The 24,674-nt window shown below is 46.4% G+C and overlaps 3 protein-coding genes and 1 non-coding gene across 4 annotated transcripts; 1 reads left to right on the forward strand and 3 right to left on the reverse strand.

Moving 5' to 3' along the window:
- Nucleotides 1-298: 298 nt before the first annotated feature.
- Nucleotides 299-2,861, reverse strand: LOC125535144 (protein trichome birefringence-like 11). Its single transcript, XM_048698194.2, has 4 exons — nt 1,529-2,861; nt 1,043-1,435; nt 810-968; nt 299-727 (listed from the first exon to the last, which is right to left on the reverse strand). Exons 1-4 carry the CDS (start codon nt 1,960-1,962, stop codon nt 409-411), a joined length of 1,305 nt encoding a protein of 434 aa, XP_048554151.2. The 5' UTR covers nt 1,963-2,861; the 3' UTR covers nt 299-408.
- A 139-nt stretch (nt 2,862-3,000) lies between these two features.
- On the reverse strand, nt 3,001-11,180 carry LOC125535910 (SNARE associated Golgi protein family). Its single transcript, XM_048698978.2, has 9 exons — nt 10,660-11,180; nt 9,206-9,267; nt 8,823-8,877; nt 8,606-8,704; nt 8,186-8,272; nt 7,594-7,710; nt 7,076-7,168; nt 3,629-3,659; nt 3,001-3,451 (listed from the first exon to the last, which is right to left on the reverse strand). The coding sequence occupies exons 1-9, from the start codon at nt 10,753-10,755 to the stop codon at nt 3,276-3,278; spliced, it is 816 nt and encodes a 271-aa protein (XP_048554935.1). The 5' UTR covers nt 10,756-11,180; the 3' UTR covers nt 3,001-3,275.
- A 550-nt stretch (nt 11,181-11,730) lies between these two features.
- On the reverse strand, nt 11,731-12,753 carry LOC147983997 (uncharacterized). The gene has a single exon (XM_087539661.1). It carries the CDS (start codon nt 12,751-12,753, stop codon nt 11,731-11,733), a length of 1,023 nt encoding a protein of 340 aa, XP_087395787.1.
- A 10,533-nt stretch (nt 12,754-23,286) lies between these two features.
- Nucleotides 23,287-23,388, forward strand: LOC125542015 (U6 spliceosomal RNA). The gene has a single exon (XR_007297800.2). It is a non-coding gene; the product is annotated as a U6 spliceosomal RNA (small nuclear RNA).
- Nucleotides 23,389-24,674: the final 1,286 nt, after the last annotated feature.

A 24,674-nucleotide genomic window follows, 5' to 3' on the forward strand; every position in this document is an offset into this window, starting at 1 on the left:
CTTCTGGGTCATTGCAAGAAAAACAAATTCTTTTTACCCATGGCATTTTTTGTGCTTTTAAAGTTGATCACATTTTTTTTTCATAGCACAGGAAAAATATGGGCTTTAATCTGGCACAGCAAAAAATAATATTAGGCTTTTTTTGATACCGAGCTGTAGGGTTGACGGGGAGGGGCGTTCGCGTTGGGGGGCTCTCCTGCCGAACGGATTCGTTCGCATCGATCTCTCCTCCAGTACGAACGAGTCGTTCGGGTTGGGGGTCTCCCAGCCCGAACGTTCGAGTTATTGGCGTCCCAAACTTATTAATGTATTACTTTGTAAATTCTAGGTGAATAATTACTCCTTTTTGAAAAGAAAAAAAAAATCCAAATGCGAAGTAAATGTACATACACACTGTCAAGAGAACGTCTAAGAAAACCTGGCGAGAACCATGGCGTAGAGGAGCTCGTTCCACGCGTCGGGCAGACCGGGCAGGCACCAGTGGCTGCAGTCCTCCCTCTGCCCCACCGGCATCCTCGCCGACGGCTCCACATTGTACACCGCCGGGTGGCCGTCCCTCCTGTGCGCCGTCATCAGCGTCACGTTCATCACACGCAGGTCCCTCACCACGGCCGATTCCGGTCCCCCAAACGCCGGCTGCAGCATTCCCGGCCACCGGCCCAGCGAGATTCGCGTCATGTTCAGCTCCGGCAGCGTCTCCTTGCCGCAGCTCCCGCCATTTGTGCCCCTGCACATTAACAAGCAAATTACTTATCTGTGCAAATCATGGTTCATGGCTGAAATTCACAAGACCAACGGAGGAAACCTGCCTATTGTGCGCCGGCGAGTAGGTTCTGAACACGGCCAGGGTCTTGCTGCCGTCCACATCCTTCTGGACCCATTCGTGCACTGTGTCCATGGCTCTCTGGTAGGCCGCCTCCACGCTCATGTCCAGCCTCAGCCTCTTGCCTTCCTGGAAGTAGCAATGCCTGGCACAGCAAGGTCAAGCCATGGAACCCGAGCAAACATTTCAAGCTATATCCATAAAATTAAATATGCATACAGCTGCTGGAGCCGGTCGTGGTTCCACCAGTGGCCGGAGTTGAAGACGAGCACGTCGGCGCCCTTCCACAGGTGCGCCCTGGAGTCCATGGCGCGGAGCTGGAGCGTGGAGCGGACGTGCCTGGGCGCGCGGCGGGGGCGGCCGCCGCGCCGGACCAGGTACGGCGACCGGTAGTGCTCCACCGTGAGGTTGTGGCGGAGGAACCGGAAGGAGAGGAAGCCCTTGTGCTTGGTGATGGGGCTCCCGTGCTCCTCGCGCACCGAGGCCCCGGCGTCGGCGACGGCCGAGGAGAGCATGCAGAGCATCGACTCCCACTGGTTGCGCCCGATGGAGTCGCCGACGAACACCAGCCGGCGGTTCCGGAGCACCTCCAGCAGCTTCTCGGCGTCGAACCTGCAAGTGATCGACGAGCAATGTGTGTTAATTAACAGATCAAAAAGAGTGCAGTTCCGTCCATGACACCATGCATGCCGCCATGGTGCAGACCTCGGGAGCTCGCAGTGCCTCGGCCGCCACCTCCACCGGGCGTACCCGTCGTCCGGCCGGCCGTTCTCCCGGCACCGGAACCCCACGTCGACGAACGGGCACTCCCTCGAGTCGTAGAGAGGGGCCACGCCCGCTTCCTCGCGCACCCACTCGCCGTCGGTTAGCATGCCGTCGTGATCAGCGTCGCCGCAGTGCCCGCGGCCGTTGTCGACGGCAGCGTCTCCGTCCGTCGTCACGACGACAGCGCCGGTGCTCGCCCTCACGACCACGCTGACCTCTCCGGCGGAGAGCCTGGCGGCCCCGAAGCCCGAGGAGAGGGTGGCGGCGAGGAGCAGCGAGGCGGCGGAGAGGAGGACGCAGGAGCTCCAGAGCACGGCGTGGTCGCCGCTGAGCTGCCTCGCCCGCCTCCTCGCGCTCGCCATCTCCATGACCATGGCGCGCTCTCCTCCCCGCTGCCGCTCGAGACTTGGCCGTGTCTGCGTGGCATGTCACGTAGTAGTGGCACGTAGTGTAGAGGATCGATCGCTTGGGTTTGATCGCTTGCTGGCGTGGAAAATCTGCTCTTGTTGTTTCTTGTGTTTTGAGAACGGTTGCTTTCCCTGAAACAAAGTGAGGAAGGAAGAGAGAACGGTTGCTTTGTTGTTCGGTTGCTCCTGGATTCAGTGGAGGAACAGACGCTGGTAGTGGAGGAAACTTGGCGGAGTGCGTTCCGGTTGCGGAGAGCCCGAAGAAGCGATGGCGGGGTGCCGTTGGAAGTATTTGCGCCGTGGCGTATATATACCTGGGGTTTGTGTGACACTGCCATTTGTGAGCACATGTCAGAAGAGATGAGATATGCTCGTACTACGGAGTACATGCCAGCCACGCCGGCAGCTAGCTCCGCTGCCCGGTCGGGAGCGCATGCACGATGGAGCCTCCGGCCTCGCCGTGCCCGGCCCTCACACCACGCCGGTCGCGATGCCTTCGCCCGGAGAAGGCAAGGGGGCTGGTGACGGGCGCCCGCGTGCTAGATATGACGATATCGATCGCCAGGAGTCTGGCCGCTCTCATCGGCCGGCCACCCTGCACCAGGCAGAGAGCTGGTGTGGCCGCAAAGCCGTGCACATGCTCAAGCCGTGTCTTTGGCTTCCTGATTGAAAAACTATTCGACTGCCAAAGTGCCAATCATCATGTTTCGTCGTGTTATAGTAGCCTCGTCTCGTGTTTAAGCATGAACAAGTTGGTCCAAAATCACTCAGGTTCGTCTCGCTAGTCTCCACTTCCTCACCCAACCCTGCTATCACTGTCCCTCTACATCCATTCGCACCACAATGTTCGCACCTGTATGAGCTAAATACCTCATCGGGAGTAGGAGCGAGTACAACACTTTTTGGCTACTCCCTCCATTTGACGTTTTAGACAGCTGATTTTGAACTGTTTTGCAAGCTGTCTGAACTATCTAAAACGTCTTATAAAAGTGAACAGAGGGGGTATTGATGATAATCAAGCTCTGGAGCTTGAACGCGTCAATATAATAAAGTACAGCTACAATTGTGACGGCATCAACAATAAGAGTCGCAGCACGTGGATTAAAACAAAAAGGAAACAATGTATACTGTAGTATCACCTATCAGTCAATCTCCCTCTCTTTTTCCCCCTTCCTTTTTAACCTTTTAACACCCATGTCTTCCTTAAACCAGAACTAATATAAGGAGTACAACGCTACAGATCCCACAGAATGTACATGTAAAGTTGTAAGCAACAGGTTTTACTTCTCGTGATCTTCGTTCGAGGTGTCAATCCTGATTACAAGAGGTTGATGCAGATCCGAGGGAGAGGCCGCCACCGGAAGCTGCGGGGCTCCTAGATCCGCCTCCCCATTCTCTGCCAGCGCCTTGTCCAGAGCAGATTTTGCGACTCTTGTGACGCATACAATCAAGAGAACTGCAGCATGGCACAAGGAAAATCATCAGCATATACTTGCAATTAGTAGTGTTGTCAATTTTCAAGGCATCAAGAATGAGTAAAACAAAATGAAAATCACATGCGACTCAAAAGACAATTTTAAATGTAAGCACCAGTAGAGTGACAACAAAGAATAACGGAGGAACTGGCACTTACTGGACATTGCAAAGCCAGAAATTATGAGAACCTGTGAAGAACAAAGAAGTCGTTAAAAGCTGTGTATAACAGTGGCACCTACTTTTAAAAACGATCAAACAACTTTAAGGACATCAACTTTAGACGACTGCTTTTTAGTGCTACCAGGAAATACCAAGCATATTTTCCTAGCATACATACACCAATATGCCACTACAACATACTTGTGGATTGTGATGAAATTTGCATCGTTGAAAATAACTCTGGAACTTGATAGATCATGCTCATGCATGCAACTTAAGTTTTTGCAAAAGCCTGACCAGACATCAAAAGAAGCCAAATCCTATATACTTAAGAAGTTCACCCCAACTACTTGATTTATCTTGACATGCAGCCTATCCACCTCAGCAGCCTTGCCACATCAGCAACTCTATTTTTTTCTAGCTAATGCCATGTGTTGCATTTAGTTACACAAGTGGGATTTAATTTTCATTAGTACGCAACCAGCCTTGGTCACTGGAACATAAGCGACCTGCCGTTTCCTCTTCGTAACAGAAGCCCACTAGAACAGAACAGCCCACATCCATCATATCCCACCTCCACGCAGATCTCATCCTCTCCCACAACCAGCGTTGTTTCCCCTTTATCTTCTTCTCCTCTGTACGGCTACGGGAAGATCCTCGCCTTCAGAAGCGCCAGGGGTGCTGATGGCGTCGTACCGCTGCCGGACAAGCCTTCGTTGGTCGTCGCCGGCAGAGCCGCACGCGGCTGCCGATCGGTCCACGTGATCACCGCCCTTAAATTGATTCTTGCTGCAGATGAATCGAGCCCCGCAAGCTACGCTGGACCAAACCCCGTGCCCCGATGTCCACCAAAGCTCCCGATGAGTCACATGCGCCACCATCGGTGTCCTCCTCCAACATCGCCTGCACCAAAGGTGGATGGATCTCCTTCCTCTTATATGTCCTCCGATCTGAGCAATTATTTTGATTTATAGCTTTGTTTGGGTGCTCTGAGTTGGGTGTTGTAGGAAGCCTTTTTCTGAAGAACATCCCTCCTACTCCTTCCTTGGCCATGGTCTCATGGTTGTCACCGGAGAGACAGACGCTGCTGCCGGTGCGGTGGGTTCCTGACTTCCAGGTGGGTACCATCGCCTCCATTGACTCCCCGCTCTCCTTGTAGTATATTTATGGTGATTTAACTATTGATTTTCATAGAATAATTTTGGTGTTTTTCAGTGCTATGCATTCTCTTTTGATGTGCTAAAATGTTATGCAGCTACTAGATTTGACTGATTCTGATAATATTGTGAATATATTCATTGTTTCATTGAATTTTTGCAACTTTGATGTGCGCTCATATGGCACCCGTTGTAAGTATTTCAATCTATTTTTCCTCGAGATCTTATGCGTACACACAAAAAGGGGAACTGAAGTCACTGAAACCACTAGCAAGAAAAAAGAAGTTGCTGAAATTTTGCAACTATTTCCATTTCTTCATGCTTCCGGTGGACAGATTATAAAACATCACGTGCTACCTGGTAAACGAAGTAAATCAATCAATTTTGAAGTGACATGATACTTAGTGGTGTCTAACTCTGAACCATTTTCTAATTTTCCTTTTCTTCCTGAAGATTACATCCCACACGTGCAACAGTTTGAAGGTATATGTAAGTTTATGTTTCTAAGGCAAGTCATATACATGTTTTACCGGTAATCATCATGGCTCGCTTCCTTTCTTCGCTGGAATTCCACAATAATTAGTTCCTCTATACAAGTGTTCCAGGTAGATTTAAGTAAAGAGAATATACCATGGATGCATAAAATTGATTATTCTGGAGTTTCATCATTTGCATGGTCGAGGGCAGATCTCTGAAACTGAGAACATTGTTCCAGAAATCATGTACTTATTTTGTGAGAACTGAAAATATGATAATTATGGCCTCTTAAGACAAAGATTCAAGTTTCGACACTCATGTGCTACTTTAGCTCATTTTATTTGCTTACTCACACTCAAGAGTTCCCTGAAGGTGTCACAAGCTCACTTAAAGTTCACAAAATTTAGGTTGTCTGATTCACAAGATGACAAATAAAAGAGGTATGGGGTTATGATTCTTCTGCAAAGTATATTTCTCCCTATTGGTATTTCATTTGCTTAATTTGTATTTTGATTATGATTCTCATGGAGTACTCTCACCATCCGATGACCGCGTGTCTAGCAGTAGTAACAGCCGGTTGAAGCATCGGCTTGGTAAGGAGAAGGAGAACTATTATGGCAACGGGATTCACACATCTACAATGCAGTCAGCTATGGCAGAAAAGATACCGGTGTAATGACTATTTAGGTAACACCAGAGATCCCAAAACAATTAAGGCCTGCAAACATTCTATCAATGCTCTAATTTTCCCTGGTGCATTGTGTTTGCACAGAACACAAAATTTTATTAACCATGTTACCAGACCATTCATGAAGACAATGCTATCATCCTGTTGATGCAACTTCTGTTCTTTCATTCCTTTTTTGGGTTCACATTTGCACATACCTTACTATCGTGCATTGCTGAAGATGTCCGTTGAATTTACTTTGTAAACATGCAGAAGTGTTCTTTGATGAATGATGCTGTATGTAAATAGTTACACATACTAAGAAATTTGACTTTTTAGAGAAAAATATCTACCCTTACTAAGTTACTATGCAATATTTTAATTATGTTCTCTCTTTTTCACTCTGGCTCAAGTGTCGACTACAAATTCTGCTGTTGAAAAATTGTTGGGAAGCACACTTCACTACGCATTTGATGTGGTATGTTTAGAAGGATAAACCTTACGATTCTGTCATGACTAATAACATTTGTTTACCCCCTGTTGTTGGATGGATCAAAGTAAATGTACATGGAAGTTTTGATGGAGAGTTTGCACAATGAAGACTCGAGTTACAGCTAGATGGTGATGTTTTAGTTGAAGCTTGAAGGTTTGGTCTGCGGGTAAATGACCATATACATCTAATTTGATTGTTCGTCTATTCTTCAAACTTTGAATGATAAATGGTACGAGGATCGATCTTGCCTAAGTGCATATGGACCACTACAGCCATATCATTCTGAAGTATGGTTGTCAACAGAGAATCATTTATTCATTATCGTGATGGTCCTTTTAGCAGAGTTGTTTTTGCGGAGTAAACTATCTATTTAGGCAATAGTTCCCGCAGCAACGCGCGGGGAATCATCTAGTGCAAACAAAGTGTATACTACAAAATTGCTATGAATAAATTTCACTGATCTAAATTCTGCACATAAACATCACATGGCTCATGACCAAGCATGAATGATTGAAAAGGAACCTGGAAGAAACCCAAGCCATACAACAGAGGAAACGTCAACAATAATTATGGACTCTATTTTCTATGACAAACATGATACCTACTCCAAAAAAATAACACATGAAAATGCTATAATACTCAATTGCTCACCCATCTGGTAGTGGAGATCTCACTCCATCCATGTGTCACATCTGATAGATCTTTTAGTGTTGTTCCCACATATACCAAGGCGAGAGTGATTGGCTGGCAAAAGAATAAATATGATTAGCAACAAAGCTCACAAACACCTGATAGTTTAAGATCAGCACTTTTAGTTAAAGGCAACAAAACATGCAAGTTAGCAGAGCAGATGTAGTATCATGTTACATGTGACCACGTTTTGTGCGGAGATATAGTAATATGCTGAATTACTGATTAAGAAACTGCGGAATCGAACACGAATTTCTGAAAATAATTATGTCTACTCATACAACAGTGCACGAAGCAGAAAATAACACAAAGCCTGATGGTGAATGCATTGTCACAAGACAAGGTTGCTGATGGTAACAATGTGACGTTTCATTAGGTCAACTGGCCAACCAGTCTGTGCCGGCACCCTGGCCCACAGTATTACAAGACTAGACACATGACTGAAAATTAGACAATGAAGAGAAGAACTTGAAGCATACCATCATTCCCAGCCAAGAAGCCAGCATGTATTCCACAATGCCAACAGGAGTGACAGACAACAGGTAGTTCAACATGTTAAATGGAAGTAAAGGTACAAGCCGTAGTAGCAACACGATCTGTGAACAAAAATATGAAAAGTGTAACATAATTAGGTTTATTGTGATATGCAGGAGAATTCCAATAACTTATATTGAAACACGACAAGTTAAAACTGTAAAACAGTCACCAAAATAGCAAAATTGTAGGGTAAGAACCAGCACAAAAAAGACACATATATTGATACACGCACGAGTTAAAACGAAAATAAGTCCTTGGGCATTCGTAAATTGTGGGGTAAGAACCAGCACCGAAAAACCACAAAATCACATAAATTACCCCAACAAAATCATTAAAACAAGACAATATGCTTTCCTTGATAATTATATGTCGGAAATCTCCGGTTTCTAGTACCACTTTTGGACATTATTCATAGCAATAGTCTTAATTTTTTAAATTTTAACAATCATGTGGAACTGAAACATTTGCAGAACATTTGGAAGTTATTGTGTTTTCACATCACACAGCTATAACATCCAATCCGCAAGAAGTTACCTTGAAGCCAGACCTTTGGATGGCTATAGCTACTGCTTGAAACTTGGGGTAATCTTTGCATTTGGAGAGAACATACGGCCTTCCAATCTGCAAATCATATGGAACTATGAGATATAAACATTAAGTAATGCAAACGTGCCATTAAAGATGAAACTAAGAGGCAGAAATTAAAGTTTCTGCAGACCAGGGGAGCATACCTATACGTATTGAGCTAGCCATGTGTATTTTGTCATACTATCTTCTTATGTAATTACAGTTGATAAAGAAAAAGAAAATGCAACATATAGGTTCAACAATATATGAGAGAACATTGTCAGGAAGACAGAATTGCAGTTAATCGGCGACTGGTTCTTGAGCAGTGCATTTGTTATCTGTGACAACATGCAATTTGCGTATAAGAGTATTATCGTTCATTCTTACCGTTCTACCAAGCAAAAATGCAGCAGTTGCACCAATTGTTGCTCCAATAGAATCAGCAACAAACCCAACGGGCAGGCCAAATAGATAACCACCTCCAAGCTAAACAAGAAGAGAATGCACACCAATCAACCAATTAATACTGTCAAATAAAGAGGAGGGCATAACAAACGAAAGTTGCAAGAAGTGACTGCTAACAGAAAATCCGGTTCGCGCTTACTGTGAGTATTGAGGCTGGAACAGCTAAGACCGTCAAAGGGATGTAAGCAAGGGCCCTGCAATGTACAACATGGCAATTATGAACAATATATCTCAAAATATTCTTTCAAATATGAAACTGAAATTTTGATTTTGAGCAACAGCTGTGTAAACCACCCTCCTTGTTTATGCGTAAGTGTGGTGTGTGGTGTAGGCCTCGAGTTCTTTCAGGGTTGTGCTGGAAAATTGGTCGACTCAAAGGGTGCTAGGAAGGTGGCCACAAGTCAGGAGTGCGAAAATGGAATACCTAAGTAGTGAGTGTAGTAGGGAGGAGTGGAGGACATTGTATTCAGTTGAATTCACCATGCCAATACAGTTATGTAACAGAGGGGAAAGATTACTTACAATACCAAAGGACCCCATGCACCCAGGTTCTCTTTGATCCAAAGAAGAAAATCCTTCAAAATCTGTTAGTGTCATACAGAGACTCATCATGAATAAAATGAGAAGATTAAGTATTTGAAGCAAAACATGTATGTTGTGTTAAGGAAAAACATTAAACTGTGGCATCTAGTAGAAAGATAAACAAAGAATGAAAGAATAAGAAAAATGCTTAGAACTGTAGTCCTAGGGTAATAATATGTAAAGATCCATGGATTAACAAATATTGGAGGATATGGGATTATGGTCGAAATAAGACGCAATAGGCTAAAGGAGAAATTTTAGACACAGATTAGATTTAATTTCAATAATTCTAGAGAAAGTGAAATCTGAAGCCTATCACTGATACTTAATTGACAGAGATCTCAAACAATAGACGGTTTTGTTCCATAAACAAAGGCTAACATTATCAAATGGAAGTACGAAAGCCAACAGGACCATTAACCTGCATACTTTTCCTCTCAAATTACCAATCTAACTCAACATGCCATCATATCTGATAATATGAAGACTAAGCAAACGGTTCTTTGAAAGGACAAATGTGATAGTATGAGAAAGTTCTGCCGTATTAAGTGGCCTATTAGAACTAGCATTAGAAGAATTAACTAATTAAAACATGGGGAAAAGGTATCTACGGAAATGGTTTCGCATTGAAAATTATAATCCTGACTCTGCTTTGAAATTACGCTATGAATTCCACTACGGAAAAGGAGAACATTAAAGACTGCTATAGAAGTGTATAAACATATCAAACTACATTCTATATTGCTATTATTTGGAGAAGGATCCACTCGAATAGATTATAACAAATGGATACCAGTGTCCTTGTGAAAGGAACCCTTACAGCCCTAACATTTGCATGTAATTACCAATTCCGTCGCACAATACTTACTAGATGGGTGAACAGACAGTAACGGGTACAGATTTTTTTAGAGCCTTGATAGAACACATGTTACATCGTCAAATGCTTTGCAAAATAGTATTTACATAGATGAGATAATTTCTTCCTACAAATTATTTCACTGATTAGGTCACACTATCGTCTATACTGGAACGCAAATGAACAGTCTACTCTATACAAGCCTACATTTCTAACGATCTGAGCTTATGACCGCATGACAGCAGCCGGTGACTACATTTGCTAGGAAACTTTCAGCCATACAACACAATGCCATACCAAAAGTTCTATTTCCGCAAAACCACCATGACGAAACTAAGGGTAATCGATGGGTGGAATACATCTAATCAGGAGCCAGGACAGAGCTACATTTCGGCAACCCAGAGGACTTCTCCCGCGCCCCACTACAGCACGCATGTCGTAAGCGGTACACAAAGCAGACGCCCTAACGTCATCACATCTTATCATCGGTAGCAGGGTCCGAATCAGGCCGGCGATGGGGAGGGGACGAGGCGCGCACCTTCTCGACGGGGAGCGTGAAGAGCGCGACGCCGGCGGCCGTGAGCAGGGCGGCGCCGACGGCGAGGCGGAGGGCCGAGGGCCACGAGAACGCCATGGACGCGAGCAGCCTCCGCCGCCAGGGCCTGAGCCTGCAGTCCTCCCCCTCGCCGCCCTCGTCCGCGCCGTCCGCCCAGCCCCCCGCCCGCCCCCGCGCCCGCAGCCCCACCGCCGCTCCTGCCAGATTCCCCAGATCTGCCTCCCGCCCCGCCTCGGCCGCACCCCCGCCTCCCGCGCTGCCTCGCCTCGCCTCGCCCTCGCCTCCGCTCGCCCCGCCGCGTCAACTCATCCGACACCTGGTGCGCTGCGCTCGCCCGCGGGGGGTGGAGGGAGGGGATGCGGATGGGGACGGGGAGAGATCTGGGGCGAGGGCCGAGCACGCGTCCCGCGCGTTGCGTTGCGTGGCGTGTTGCCTCAGAGCTTCGTTTTTTTTTCTCGCTGATGGGGGAGCGGGGGGGGGAAGGTGCTGTCGCTCGCACGCTTGGCTTTGCTTCCAGTCCTTCCACCAACCGGCTCCGGCCTCGCCGCCCACCGCACCGACGGATGTGACGCGTGTGCGGCTGCGGCGGTGTGATCCGGCGCTCTTCTCCTCTCTCTTTTTTTCGTTTTATTTATTATTTTATTATTACTTCGCGGGAGGCACGGTGTGTAAGGCCAACTCCACCGCGCGACTCCAAACGGACGTCCGTTTTGGCTGGATTTTTGTCCCTTTGGAACGCCGATGGGTTCGCCTGTGTCCGCCTTTGTCAGATGGGTCGTGCGTGCGCGCACCGCGTGACCGCACCCCAAATCGTGTCCGGGGTGGACGTGAATAAAAGAAATATTAAAACTAAAACGAAATAACTAAAAAACTAAATAAACACATTTTAAAAAAACATAAAATATATATAGGGGGCGGCCACAATACGGCCCAGTTTCCATGGCCACTTAAAAGGCCTAGTTTTCATAATTAACATATAAAACAAAATAAAAAAACGCCTCCGCCTCCCGCGCGCTCCTGCCGCGCCCGTCGGTGCCGTGGCCGTCGCCGTCTTCACTGGCCGCCGGTGTCGTCGTCGTCACTGACGAGGTCGACATAGTCCGGCGGCGTCCAGAGGTGGGCCGGAGGTGCGTGGTGGAGAGGGGCCGGCTGGACGGCCGGAGGTGCCTGCACCACCTCCTCCCGTGGCGAGGCCTCCCGCTCCGGTGACCGCGGCGGAGTGGGGCACCAGTTCACGCCCACTCCGGCGGCCATCTCCGGAGCAGTGCAGGACCAGCCCCACTCCTGGCCCAGCAACTGCTCGAACGCGGCCGGCGGGTCGTCCCTCTTCTCCTCCTTGACGGGGAAGGCGACGTCCCCGGCGGCAGAGAGGGCCATGGCCTCCTCCAGGGCGTCCCACTGCCGCTCGTCGTGCATGTTCATGGAATCGTCCATGACACGCTGCAGGAGACGGGCCTCCTTCTCCGCTGTCATGCGAGGAGGGGGAGGGGGCGACGGAGACGGGGAAGGCGACGGCGTGGGCGTCAGGCCACGCACCCGCGTACGCCCGCGCGGCTCTGCACGTGGCCTCCGCGGCCCCGACACGGTGCCGGCGAAGTAGGACGCGCGCCGCACGTCGTGCTCGTCCTGGAGCCATGTGTCCCAGAGCGGCGAGTCGGGGGCGTACCTGTGGTCGTAGTACAGGTCGTCGGGGAGGAGGCGACGGCGGCGGTTGATCTCATCGCGTCGTGCACGGCTGGTCGCCGGCACTGGCGGGATGGGCACCCGGTCCGCGGAGAGATGCCACCCGTTGGGGAGGTGGGCGTCGCTCCACGGGACCGGCGTCCTCGTCTCCCAGTACCTCCGGCACACGTCCGCGTTAATGTACTTACGGTCGCGCTCGCCGGAGGGCCTAGGGGCAATGGTGAAGGGGGCCGGCGCGGGGGCTCGACGGGAGGAGTGCGGCGGTGGCGCGGGGGCCCGACGGGAGGAGCGCGGCGGAGACGCGGGCTCCTCCTTCTTCACGGAGCCACGGCGGCGCCTCGAGGAGGAGCCGGCCTCGCGGTCGTGCTTCCCCTTGCCGTTCCAGAATCCCATGGCGAGGTGGGCGGCCGGCGAGCTCGACAAGGAGCGGGCTAGGGTTTCGGGGCTGTCGGGGTTCGAGGAGGCCGCTGGGTGGCGTGGGGCAGTGTGGACAACGACCCGTCCACGCTTCCCACTTAAAGAAGGACGGCGACCGCTCGACGTACGGATGACAGGTGGGGCCGTCCGCTCGTGCGCATTGAAGTGGGTGGGTGGAAGGTGGGCGGCCGCCTGCCACGCGTTCCCAACGCGGACGAGCGCGCGTCCGTTTGGTATCCGCTGCGACCCAAATCAGACGCAAGTTTGCGCTCGAAATGGGTCGGTCCGGACATAAAACGAACAAGATGGGTCCGGGCCGTCGCGCGCTGGGCCGCCTACTTTATCCGTTTTATTCCAAATGGACGGGACCGGACAGAATAGGGTCGCGCGGTGTAGTTGGCCTAAATTCGGTCCCGGCTGAGGAGGGCCGAGGGCGGGAGCAGACTGAATTGTCACCACGATCCACTTTTATGAGCTCCATCTACTTTTCATTCATCTTGTACTAGTAGTACAAACTTGCAAGCTGCACTTTCTCCGAATGTTTCCATGCAAAAGCTGATTCTTGTCCATTAATTAAATTAAAGAGTGATCCCGCGTTTGGTTGGCATTTAGTCAATATACTATGGAAAGGATCCGTTGACATGTCGCGATCTAAATTGTTTTGTTAGAAAAATTAGTGATCTATTCATCATATGTCAAGGAAAGGAATAACAAAAATTGCATGTACTCCTTTCGTTTCGAATTACTTGTCTAGAGACCCGTTAAGGCACCACTGAAATTCGGAACGGAGGGAGTAGGTCTCTAGACAACCTAGCAACGAGCCAGCGACTAGTATCTAGATACATCCATACATGCGACAAGTAATTTGGAACCGAGGAAGTAGGTCTCTAGACAACCTAGCAACGAGCCAGCGACTACAAGCCCTGGCGTGCGCCCAAGGTACGTCACCGTCATCACCCTGTTATAGTAAACAGTCGAAAAGTCGTCGTGCTAGGGATCCGTAAGACCAAACACATCGAAGCAGCAACCGCCACTAATGAAGAGAAGCATATGTTGAAAGAATCCAACATGTAGACACAAGAACGAAGATTGGATCCACAAAAGGACCAACACCGGTCAAATCCCACGACATCCGCCAGATACCTTCACACACCCTCCGATGATGCTAAACGCGCCGCTAGGACGGGGGCTAGGCGGGAGGACTTTATCCCATCTTTAGTGCGGCATCGCCTTCTCGCCTTCTTGAACAGGACACAAACCCTGATCGACCTAAAAAAATACCTAAAAATGAAGCAGGAACCCTCCCGCCGGCAACGGACAGGGTCCATCGTACCTCCATAGTCCTAAGGCCACCGAAGACGAGGCGGACTAGTGACATCATCAACGGGAGGCGGAGAAACCCTAGTCACGTTGCTCGTAACAAAAGGAGGCGAAGGTGACGCGTCATGGTTAGTTGCAGTAACTCCTTCATTGAATGAAGCTTTTACTTTTCTCTAAACTCTGTCCAAACTATAACCACAGAGATCGGAGATATCAATAATAACCTTCCCACAATCCCGGGTGTCCTCTTCATTGCAATATTTATAGTTTTGAGTTAAATACACCAGTGATGCCTTAACTTGTCTTGTGTGATTAGTTTGGTGCTTAAAGTTGTAAAATACAAAGTTGATGCTATAACTTGTCCTATGGTGCAAATACGATGCCTCTATATGTATTCACGTGTATGTCCTACATATGTGGCATGGTGTGCGTGCGTGTGTTTATAGGAATGAGTGTATACGCGTGTATATGAGCGCTTGTGTCTGTATTGATATTCAAAAAAAGTGACCATGTCCCATATGTCGGTGGGTGGCAGTGGGTGGCCCGCACATGAGGATTCTTTTTACAGAAAACCCTCATATATTTTATTTAATTATGTAAGAAACATCTCAAATTAGAAACATGGGTCACACAGGTTAGTATGATTGATAAATCAGAGAGAGAGAGAGAGAAACACAGACAAGTGTTTTGAACCTGGGACCTCGTTGTACAGACCGCCCAACGTGATCAGCAGGTAAGCCTGAGCTAAGTAAACATTTATGAGCTAGACATAGATGTTGCATTGGTGTTTATGTCTCTAAGCGTTTTTTTAATATATGGCGCTATTATTCCAATTTCATGTTTATTTTCTATATTATTCTCCTGTTAAAAAATAAATGTAAGAAAACACTAGAACTGACATAAACTTAAATAAAGTGTTAGTGCATTTGAAAAAAAATCAACATATTTTTGGAAAAGTCTTAGCTGTATTAAGAAATTGTAAACGTGTTTTAAAAAAGTATGTCATGCATTCAAAAAATTGACAACATATATTTTAAAAATGTTCAACATGTATTAAAAACATTATTGTATAAATTTATTTTTATATTTCTGCAAACATGTTTTCTACAGACATGTTTGACATGTTTTAACACATTTTCAGTATTTTATAATATACGTCAAACTGTTTAAATTCACATAAATTTTCGGAAATGTTCATGTTTACCTATTCAACCTACACAACAATGAAAATAGAATAAATATTTAAAATAGACAATAATCAAATATTGATAATTAGTGTAATTTATGTATGACTAAATAGTAGTAAATTGAAAAAAAGGTAAATAACATAAAAGGAAATTGCAGAGTGCCAGTCAGAATTTTTCTCTTTTTTGCGGGAAAGCGATAGGTAGAACTGATCTATATAGGAAACCAGCTACAGTAGTCTTCTGCCCGGTGGCTAGCGTGCAGGTTTTGAACCTGGACGTCCCAGTTTTGAAACCCATCAGCGAGGCAGTTTGTTTTTCTGCGGTATTAACCGACTGACTCATGGGACCCGTGTTTGGCTTTCTTATGTAATATTACTAAAAAATATGCGGGTATTTTTTTGCAAAAAGTTCTCACGTGCACCTCATCAGCTGTCATCCACTGACATGTGGGCCAAGGCCACGTGGGCAGGACGTACAACCGGATACATACGGAGGAACCGTATTTGCATCATAGGACAAGTTATATCAACAATTTCGCGTATATTACAACTTTGAATATTAAAGTGGCCGTGCTCGACAAGTTGAGGCACCTCAGGTGTATTTAACTCAAACAGTGTCATACACCATTTTCATTTGACCATTAATTTGTAAGATGTTTCACAGTTTTTAAAACTTTTTGATAAACAGTTGGGTTGCAAGTTTCTGCAACATGCATCAGAAGAAAATGGAAAGGTAAGGAACATGTTACATGTGTGACATCAAAACTAAACTTAGAAATCATAAGTTTTTTGGTGATACAACGAACATCAGAAAATAATAAAAATTACATTTAGATTCGTAGACCACCTAGCGACGAGCCGTCGACTATTGAAGTGAGTTGAAGGCGTGCCGTCGTCATCATTCCTCCCTTCATGGAGCCGGAAAAACTTGTTGTAGTAGATAGTCGGGAAGTCGTCGTGTTGAGGCCCCATAGGACTAGCTCACAGAACAACAACCGCCGTCGATGAAAAGTAGCGTAGATTGGAAGGACCCAAGCTAAAAACACATGAACGTAGACATACGACGAACAGATTTGAGCAAATCTATCAAAGACAGATTCGCCGGAGATACACCTCCGCATGCTCACTGACGATGCTAAACGCATCAACGGGATGGGGCTAGGCGTGGAGAACCTTATTCCATCTTTAAGGAGCCATCTTCGTCTAGTTATCCTGAGTAGGACATGAACCCTAAAAAAACTCAAAGAAACGTCTAAAAATCGAACACCCCACCGGCAAGGGCTGGGATCCACCGCGCCCCCATGGCCCTAAGGCCATCGGACACGACACAAACCGGCGGCGGCGTGGCGGGAGGCAGAGGAACCCTATACTTAAGTGACCATTTTTCATCTGTTGCATCTAATTGTCATGAATCGGCACACTAGCTTACACGTTCACAAAAAATGAAAAGATAAAAAATCTCCAATGTGGTTGTTTGTTTTGAGAAAATATATTCGAGGATGTTTTTATAAACACTAAACAAGCAACTTTGTTCAATTTCTCGTGATGGATTAATACATCTTGTTGTATCTTAAAAAGAACTCTTACTGGGCGCTCTCAAGGTATAAATTAAGTCAATGCCCTTTGTTCAACTAGATGATACCCCGTACATTATTGTGAAAGTGCATTGTAGTAAAAAAATGCGGGGTTAAAAGGATTTCATTACTCAACTGTTGGAATATTCGTTCCTACATAGCAGAGGAACGTCTGCAGGTCCAGAGTGCAACCAAACTGCAGTTCGACCCTCTGATCGCCCGAAAACAGCAAGTGTGTGGCTAACAACGTTCTGATTCCTACTTACATGAGTAATAGAGATATCCCTTTCACCAAAGAGCCTCTTAATATCCTGAACTATCATTCTATGTGGCGATCTGTCAAGGGTAGGCGACTTGATCAACTTGACTGCATCCATGCAGTCCATCTCGATGTCTACCGGGCGAGTAGACCATTGTAGAGCAAGGCTTAATCCCTCCTGACATGCCAACAGCTTAGCCTGGAGCGGTCCGGAACAATGCAAGATAGAATGACAAGCGAAGAAGATAATGTTGCCATCATTATCATGTAGGATCATACCGGCTCCTGCTAATCCACCATCGGTATCAACGAACGACCTGTCAACATTCAGCTTCACGCGACCGGCTGGCGGGGCAGACCACTGGACTGTGGCTGCATGTTGTGTTGTTGTATTTATCATTGTAGAACTATACCCAATCGGCGGCAGCACCATCTTCCCTTTGATGTTGTCAGTGGTTGGAAAATGATTGATGCATCGAAGAGATTCAGCATAGCTAATTAGAAATCTACAGGAAGCTTCAATTGGAGGTGGTAGCTTATGGTGTACTATTTCATTACGTACATACCAACTCCTCCACAGCACCATCAACACATGCATGTGATCATCTTCATTTAGCTTACACAGAAGATCAAAAAGCCACTCAGGGCCTGTATTCCTCACTGAAGCTAAGTCCGGCAATAGCCATTTTTCCCGCATGGCGTTCTGATACGTCTCCAACGTATCTATAATTTTTGATTGCTTCATGCTATATTATCTACTATTTTGGACATTATTAGGCTTTATTTTCCACTTTTATATTATTTTTGGAACTAACCTATTAACCGGAGGCCCAGCCCGGAATTGCTGTTTTTTGCCTATTTCAGTATTTCGGAGAACATAATATCAAACGGAGTCCAAACAGAATGAAACCTTCGGGAACGTGATTTTCTCATCAGATAAGACCCAGGAGACTTGGACCCTCCGTCAAGAAAGCCACGAGGCGGTCACGAGGGTGGAGGGTGCGCCTCCCTAGGGCGCGCCCCTGCCTCGTGGGCCCCTCGAAGCTCCACCGACGTACTCCTTCCTCCTATATATACCTGCGTACCCCCAAACGATTGGGGACGGAGCCAAAAACCTAATTCCACTGCCGCAACTTTCTGTATCTACGAGATCCCATCTTGGGGCCTGTTCCGGAGCTCCGCTGGAAGGGGAATCGATCACGGAGGGCTTCTACATCATCATCCAAGCCCCTTCGATGAAGTGTGATTAGTTTACTTCAGACCTATGGGTCCATACTTAGTAGCTAGATGGCTTCTTCTCTCTTTTTGAATCTCAATACAATGTTCTCCCCCTCTCTCGTGGAGATCTATTCGATGTAATCTTCTTTTTGCGGTGTGTTTGTTGAGACCGATGAATTGTGGGTTTATGATCCAGTCTATCTATAAATAATATTTGAATCTTCTCTAAATTCTTTTATGTATGATTGGTTATCTATGCAAGTCTCTTCGAATTATCAGTTTGGTTTGGCCTACTAGATTGGTTTTTCTTGCCATGGGAGAAGTGCTTAGCTTTGGGTTCAATCTTGCGGTGTCCTTTCCCAGTGACAGAAGGGGCAGCAAGGAACGTATTGTATTGTTGCCATTGAGGATAACAAGATGGGTTTTTTACCATATTGCATGAAACTATCCATCTACACCATGTCATCTTGCTTAAGGCGTTACTCTATTTTTAACTTAATACTCTAGATGCATGCTGGATAGCGGTCGATGAGTGGAGTAATAGTAGTAGATGCAGGCAGGAGTCGGTCTACTTGTCTCGGACGTGATGCCTATATACATGATCATACCTAGATATTCTCATAACTATGCTCAATTCTGTCAATTGCTCAACAGTAATTTGTTCACCCACCGTAGAATACTTATGCGCTTGAGAGAAGCCACTAGTGAAACCTATGGCCCCCGGGTCTCTTTCTCATCATATCAATCTCCATCACTTTATTATTGCTTTGCTTTTACTTTGACTTTTACTTTTCACTTTGCATCTCTGTACCAAAAATACCAAAAATATTATTTATCATCTCTATCAGATCTCACTTTTGTAAGTGACCGTGAAGGGATTGACAACCCCTAAGCGCGTTGGTTGCGTTAAGCTATTGTTTTTGTGTAGGTACGAGGGACTCGCACGTAGCCTCCTACTAGATTGATACCTTGGTTCTCAAAAACCGAGGGAAATACTTACGCTACTTTGCTGCATCATCCTCTCCTCTTCGGGGAAATCCAACGCAGTGCTCAAGAGGTAGCACGTTCCACAAAGCAACAACCAATGGGCATCTACAGAATGTGTGGAACGTGTCCTCCGGTTCCATCGCACACAGCGGATAAAGGTCAGACACCTCAAGTTTCCGTGATTTTTTATTCACCCAAGTTGCCAGTGAATTTTTGACCAAACGCCATGCAAAGATACGCACCTTTGGTGGAGCAGGGCACCTCCATATAAGTGCCCAGACGACACGTCGTCCGTCCGGTGCCCTACTCGATGCGACTGTAGTCTGACGGTGAATCTCATCATATGATAGACGATAAACACTCCAGACTGTGAATGATCCAGAACGCTCAGGTGCCCAAGCGATAATATCTCTGTCCAACCGTGGCACCACCTTGATCTTCATAATTTTCATGACATCTACTGACATGAAATGTTGATTAAGTAGTTGCACGTTCCAATTTCCTCAGTCGTCCAGGAGCTCGTTAACACGCCGAAGGCGGCAGCGCCCCTGGGGTGGTATTGGCAACCTCGCAAGTGGATGTGGTATCCACTGGTCACGCCAAATACGTACAGAAGCACCATCACCAATGCGCCAAATTAGACCTTTCTTGAGAAGTTCAAAACCGTGGACAATAGACTGCCACGTCTGGGATGAGTTGCCCGAAAAGACCGTATCTTCCAGACGTCCCGCCGGGTAATATATTGCTTTGAGCACCTGCGCACATAAACTGTCAGGGTAAGCAATAAGACGCCAAGCCTGTCTAGCCAGAAGTGCCTGATTGAAGAGTCTGAATTCATGGAACCCCATGTCGCCTTGCACTTTCGGTTTAATCAATGTATCCCATGCACGCCAATGTGTCTTCCTCTTCCCTTCCTTGGCCCCCACCAAAAAATGCGTACCATGTGAGTAAGATCATCACAAACACTCCGGGGCAAACGGAAAACCCCCATGATATATGTAGGTAGGGACTGCGCAACCGCCTTAATGAGAATTTCTTTGCCCCTTGTGACGTCGCTTCTCCCCATTGTAAGATACGCTTAGTAAGTTGCTCTTGTAGATTTTAAAACTTGCCCTTCGACATTCTACCAGATGGTGTGGGGAGACCGAGATACTTATCATCGAATCCACCGTCTGAACCTGCAAGGTATGCACAACCTCCTGCTTGTCGTTGTCACCACAATATGGGCCAAATAAAATAGAACATTTCGCCGGGTTAATGAATTGTCCTGTGGTGCGCTCATAAATAGCCAGTGCATCTCCCACCTGGGTAGCTTCTTCCTGAGTAGCACGGAAGAACATTAATGTGTCGTCTGCGAATAGGACGTGTGAGATACCTGGCGCCCTTGGGCACACATGAATAGGAGAAATCCTTCCTTGTCTGACTTTCTGTTTCAAAATAGCATCAAGTCCATCAGCTACGAACAAAAACAAAAACGGGGATATAGGGTCACCCTGCCGAAGTCCACGCGACGGTGCGAACGAATCTGAGAGGGCTCCATTTAGTTTAACACCATATCTCACCGAGCTTACACACGCCATAATCCACTGTATCCACCGGTGATGAAAACCCAACTGTTGCATCATTCGCTCCAGGAAATTCCAGTCTACCCTGTCATATGCCTTTGATAGGTCCAGCTTGTAAGCACAAAAACTATTCTCCTGATTCCTTTCCTGTTTGATTGTATGCATACACTCAAAAGCTATGAAAGCAGTATCTGTAATAAGTCTACCAGGGACGAAGTCGCCCTGCTCAGGAGCAACAATAACATCAAGGAGAGGTCTCAAATGATTTACCAGACACTTGGAGATGACCTTGTAAACTACGTTACATAGACTGATTGGTTTGAACTCATTTAGCTTCTTTGGATTCGCAACCTTAGGAATAAGCACAATAGTAGTTGAGTTTACCTCATCCGGCATGTGTCCAGTCTCAAAGAACAACCTGACAGCCACCATTACATCCTCTTTCATTAAAGCCCAATTCCGCTGAAAAAACCGAGCTGGAAATCCGTCTGGACCTGAAGCTTTTAGTGGCCCAATCTGGAACAACACATCGCCTATTTCCTTATCTGTGAATGGAGCACAAAGAGCAGTATTCATATCATCCGTTATTTTAGCTTGGAATAGATTCACTACCTCTTCTGGGTTGACGTTCGGATCAGCTGTAAATACTTGCATAAAATGGGTACGGGCCATATCCAACATCACGTTTTTATTAGTTTGCCAAACATCATTAGCATCCAATAGTCCTCGTACTGCATTCTTTCTGGCTCGCCACACCGCTTTTCTGTGAAAAAACTTAGTGTTCCTGTCCCCCTCCTTGAGCCAAGCAATGCGCGAGCGCTGTAACCACAACATCTCCTCCCTGAATAAAAGTTCATTCATTTCGTCATGTGCTTCCTAATATCTGCCCTGTCCGCATTCATAAGCATCAGTTCCTCCAATCTTGATCTAGATTTCTCAAGTTGTCTTGTAACATTCCCAATTTTTTATTACTCCAAGTATGCAACTTACCCATCACATGGCCAAGAGCCTTTTGAACATCACTTAAGTTTCTTTTAGTTCCTGCTGCACCCCATGCTTCCGCCACTACCTCATTAAGAGCATGATCTCTTTCCCATATCAATTCATAACGGCGACATCGGCCTGGACGAGGGGCCGTATCCAAAATACATGAGACCAACACTGGACAATGGTCTGACGCCGGTGAGACCAGATGACGTACAACAGCATCAGCAAACATATCCCTCCAAGTATTAGTGGCCACTGCTCTGTCCAATCTCACCTGAACATTGGCTCTACCACCCCGCCTATTATCATAGGTAAAGGGATAACCCATGAAGCCCATATCAATCAGCCCACATGTTTCCAAAGCCTCTCTGAAACTCAACATCTGACCCGGTGCCCTTGGTGTTTCTGACATGTGTTCATAATCCCACATAGCTTCATTAAAGTCGCCAACTAACATTCATGGAAGTGTACTGTGTCTTGACAACCTCCTCAAAGAGTCCCACATAAAATGTCTATTTTCCACTCGTGGCTCACATGTATTGTAGTATATTTTAATGAGATTTAATTGTATGAAACATAAATATTCAGATCAATAATATGAGAAAAAATGATGTGATTTATTGTGTATTACTACTGTATAGTTGTAAAATGTTCTTTTAAGCTCCGCAGTCCGGCATTTATTCATTCAGCAGAAGCATATCCGAATGCAAACTGCAATTCAGAAAGGCCATGATCATATCAATGTATGATACAGCACAACGATGTGTTGAAGAGTTTACAATACTGCTCGAATCCGTGGAAACTAGCGATCTAAACAAATAACTTTTAAAAAATCTACAATGTGGTTGCTTGCATATTGAGAGAAATACATTTGAAATATGTTTGTGAGAACTAACTATTAGTCATTGGAAAAAAAACTAACTATTATGGATATACAAAAGATTACAAACCTGAGCGATATAAAATTAAGCTACTCTATATGAATTCTTGATCACGAATGATCATGGAACAGAAGGAAAAATCCAGATCCTACTCCCTCCGTCCAATCCCAAGTACATCGAGAATGATCAGAGCCCTCCTTCGGCCGTGCAACACCGAGTTCGGGTAACTTTTGTTTTGAGAAGGACGAGTTCACGTAACCTTTTTTTTATGGAACGAGTTCACGTAACTTCAAACCTCGAATGCAGGTCTATTTTTTATGAGCAAAATCGAACGAGCGCCCTGCAGCTCGTCGGTCCCTTAAGTTGGGCCAATGGGCCAGCTGAGAAAGATCCAGTTTGCACGAGGATGCAGCCCACTTGCCCGTTTGGTGTGATTCCACGCCTCCGGTGCGCGTGGAGTCGTGGGGCGCAGCAGAGCACCCCTCTTTAGTACCACATCGCCCGGCAACAGACATTTCAACCAGTTTATAAGCCCCGCGCTCGCTGCCTGGTCTCTGATAAAATTGGAACGATATAGAGAAGATTAGCATGGCCCTTGATGACATGCACAAATTGAGTAATGGTTTAATTTTTTTAAGATTTTGCGCACCGGTCCCTATCATCTTACAGACACGCCCCGGCCTTTCTCGTGTTCGCTTAAAATTTTGCACACTGGTCCCTGTATCTTACGTAGATGCCTAGGCCTTCCTCTGTTGCCTTTTTGCCCTTCATTTTTCCCTATGCAATAAGGTCCTTCCATCATTCACTTCTCTTCAATCAAGTCCCTTCACCTTGTATGTTCCTGGGTTTGCTAAGTTATTCGTTCTTTTATGGTTGTTGAATATTCTTCATTGTTTTTTACTAAATCATTTTAACACAATTTTTTTCCTTGCAAAGAGTTATATCTATTTTTCACACAACAGAATCTGAGGTACGTTCCATAGAGAAAAAAGGAAATCTGAGGCACGTAAGGAGGAGATAGCTTGGTGTTCTGCCGTGCTCTTCTGGCTCGCCAACCGCTAGATTGGTTTCAATTTTAAGTGAAGGGCACAACTGCACGAGGAAGGAAGGCCTAGTCGCTCTGATCGCTGGTCTGAGTGTGTGCGTCGGCTCGCATATAGGAGAGGGAGAGGGACATACGAAGCGATCGAAGCAATTAGGCAATCTGGGCATAGCTGTACCCTCTTTCATTTTTTCCCCAAGGCCAATTGGGCCATTCGATTTCCATGGCGACATGTAAACATTTTTTTTCACAGAATAGTCCCATGCATGTTCACCTACAAAAATTCCCCATGACACATCCCGTCAAAGACAGACCAACTTTGCGTATATAATCACAACCATGAACTTGCGTACAACTCGTGAAATTCCTCGCGCAAACCACTTGTAAAACCCAAATCTTTTGGGGGAGTTGCCCCCACCATCTTGTTGTCGCCGTTCTTGATGACAGCACTGCCGTCCTAATAACTAAGCTGATCTCCTCGGCGAGCCTCGCAGCCTTGAAGCCCGAGGATAGAGCAGCTGTGAGGAGCAGTGATGACAAAGGTGGGAGAACACATGCGCTTTGTCTTAGCATGTCGAGGTCATTGCCGATCTGCCTCACCCTCCTCCTCTTCGCCTTTTGCAATCTCCCTTGTCCCCCCCTCCTCTGCTCACACGAAGCAGACTTTCACCCTGCTTTATAGTTGAATGACACATGATGACAAGGAATCCCTCAAAGAAGTAGGGCCTAGGAAAACAAATGGACAACACACATTGGAACGACGACATTGCCGAGCAAGAATGCGGGAGGGCATAAAGACTACACCACAACACGACTAACGTCACCGAGTTCCAGGGCCACGCCCTCAACAGGAAAACGACAAGAAGTGTTGTCGGAGT

Source organism: Triticum urartu, chromosome 2A, assembly GCF_056163025.1.
Source record: "Triticum urartu cultivar PI428250 chromosome 2A, HENAU_Tu73, whole genome shotgun sequence".
NCBI classification, from domain to species: Eukaryota; Viridiplantae; Streptophyta; class Magnoliopsida; order Poales; family Poaceae; genus Triticum; species Triticum urartu.

Excerpts from the sequence above, each read along its gene's own strand:
- LOC125535144 (XM_048698194.2), bottom strand. The coding sequence starts at position 1,962 with ATGGTCATGGAGATGGCGAGCGCGAGGAGGCGGGCGAGGCAGCTCAGC. Across the intron at positions 1,436-1,528 it reads AGGCACTGCGAGCTCCCGAG|GTTCGACGCCGAGAAGCTGC; the intron begins GTCTGCACCATG and ends GATCACTTGCAG. Across the intron at positions 728-809 it reads TACTCGCCGGCGCACAATAG|GGGCACAAATGGCGGGAGCT; the intron begins GCAGGTTTCCTC and ends GTTAATGTGCAG.
- LOC125535910 (XM_048698978.2), bottom strand. The coding sequence starts at position 10,755 with ATGGCGTTCTCGTGGCCCTCGGCCCTCCGCCTCGCCGTCGGCGCCGCC. Across the intron at positions 8,878-9,205 it reads GCATGGGGTCCTTTGGTATT|GGCCCTTGCTTACATCCCTT; the intron begins GTAAGTAATCTT and ends TGTACATTGCAG. Across the intron at positions 3,660-7,075 it reads AGATCTCCACTACCAGATGG|GTTCTCATAATTTCTGGCTT; the intron begins GTGAGCAATTGA and ends TGTTCTTCACAG.
- LOC147983997 (XM_087539661.1), bottom strand. The coding sequence starts at position 12,753 with ATGGGATTCTGGAACGGCAAGGGGAAGCACGACCGCGAGGCCGGCTCC.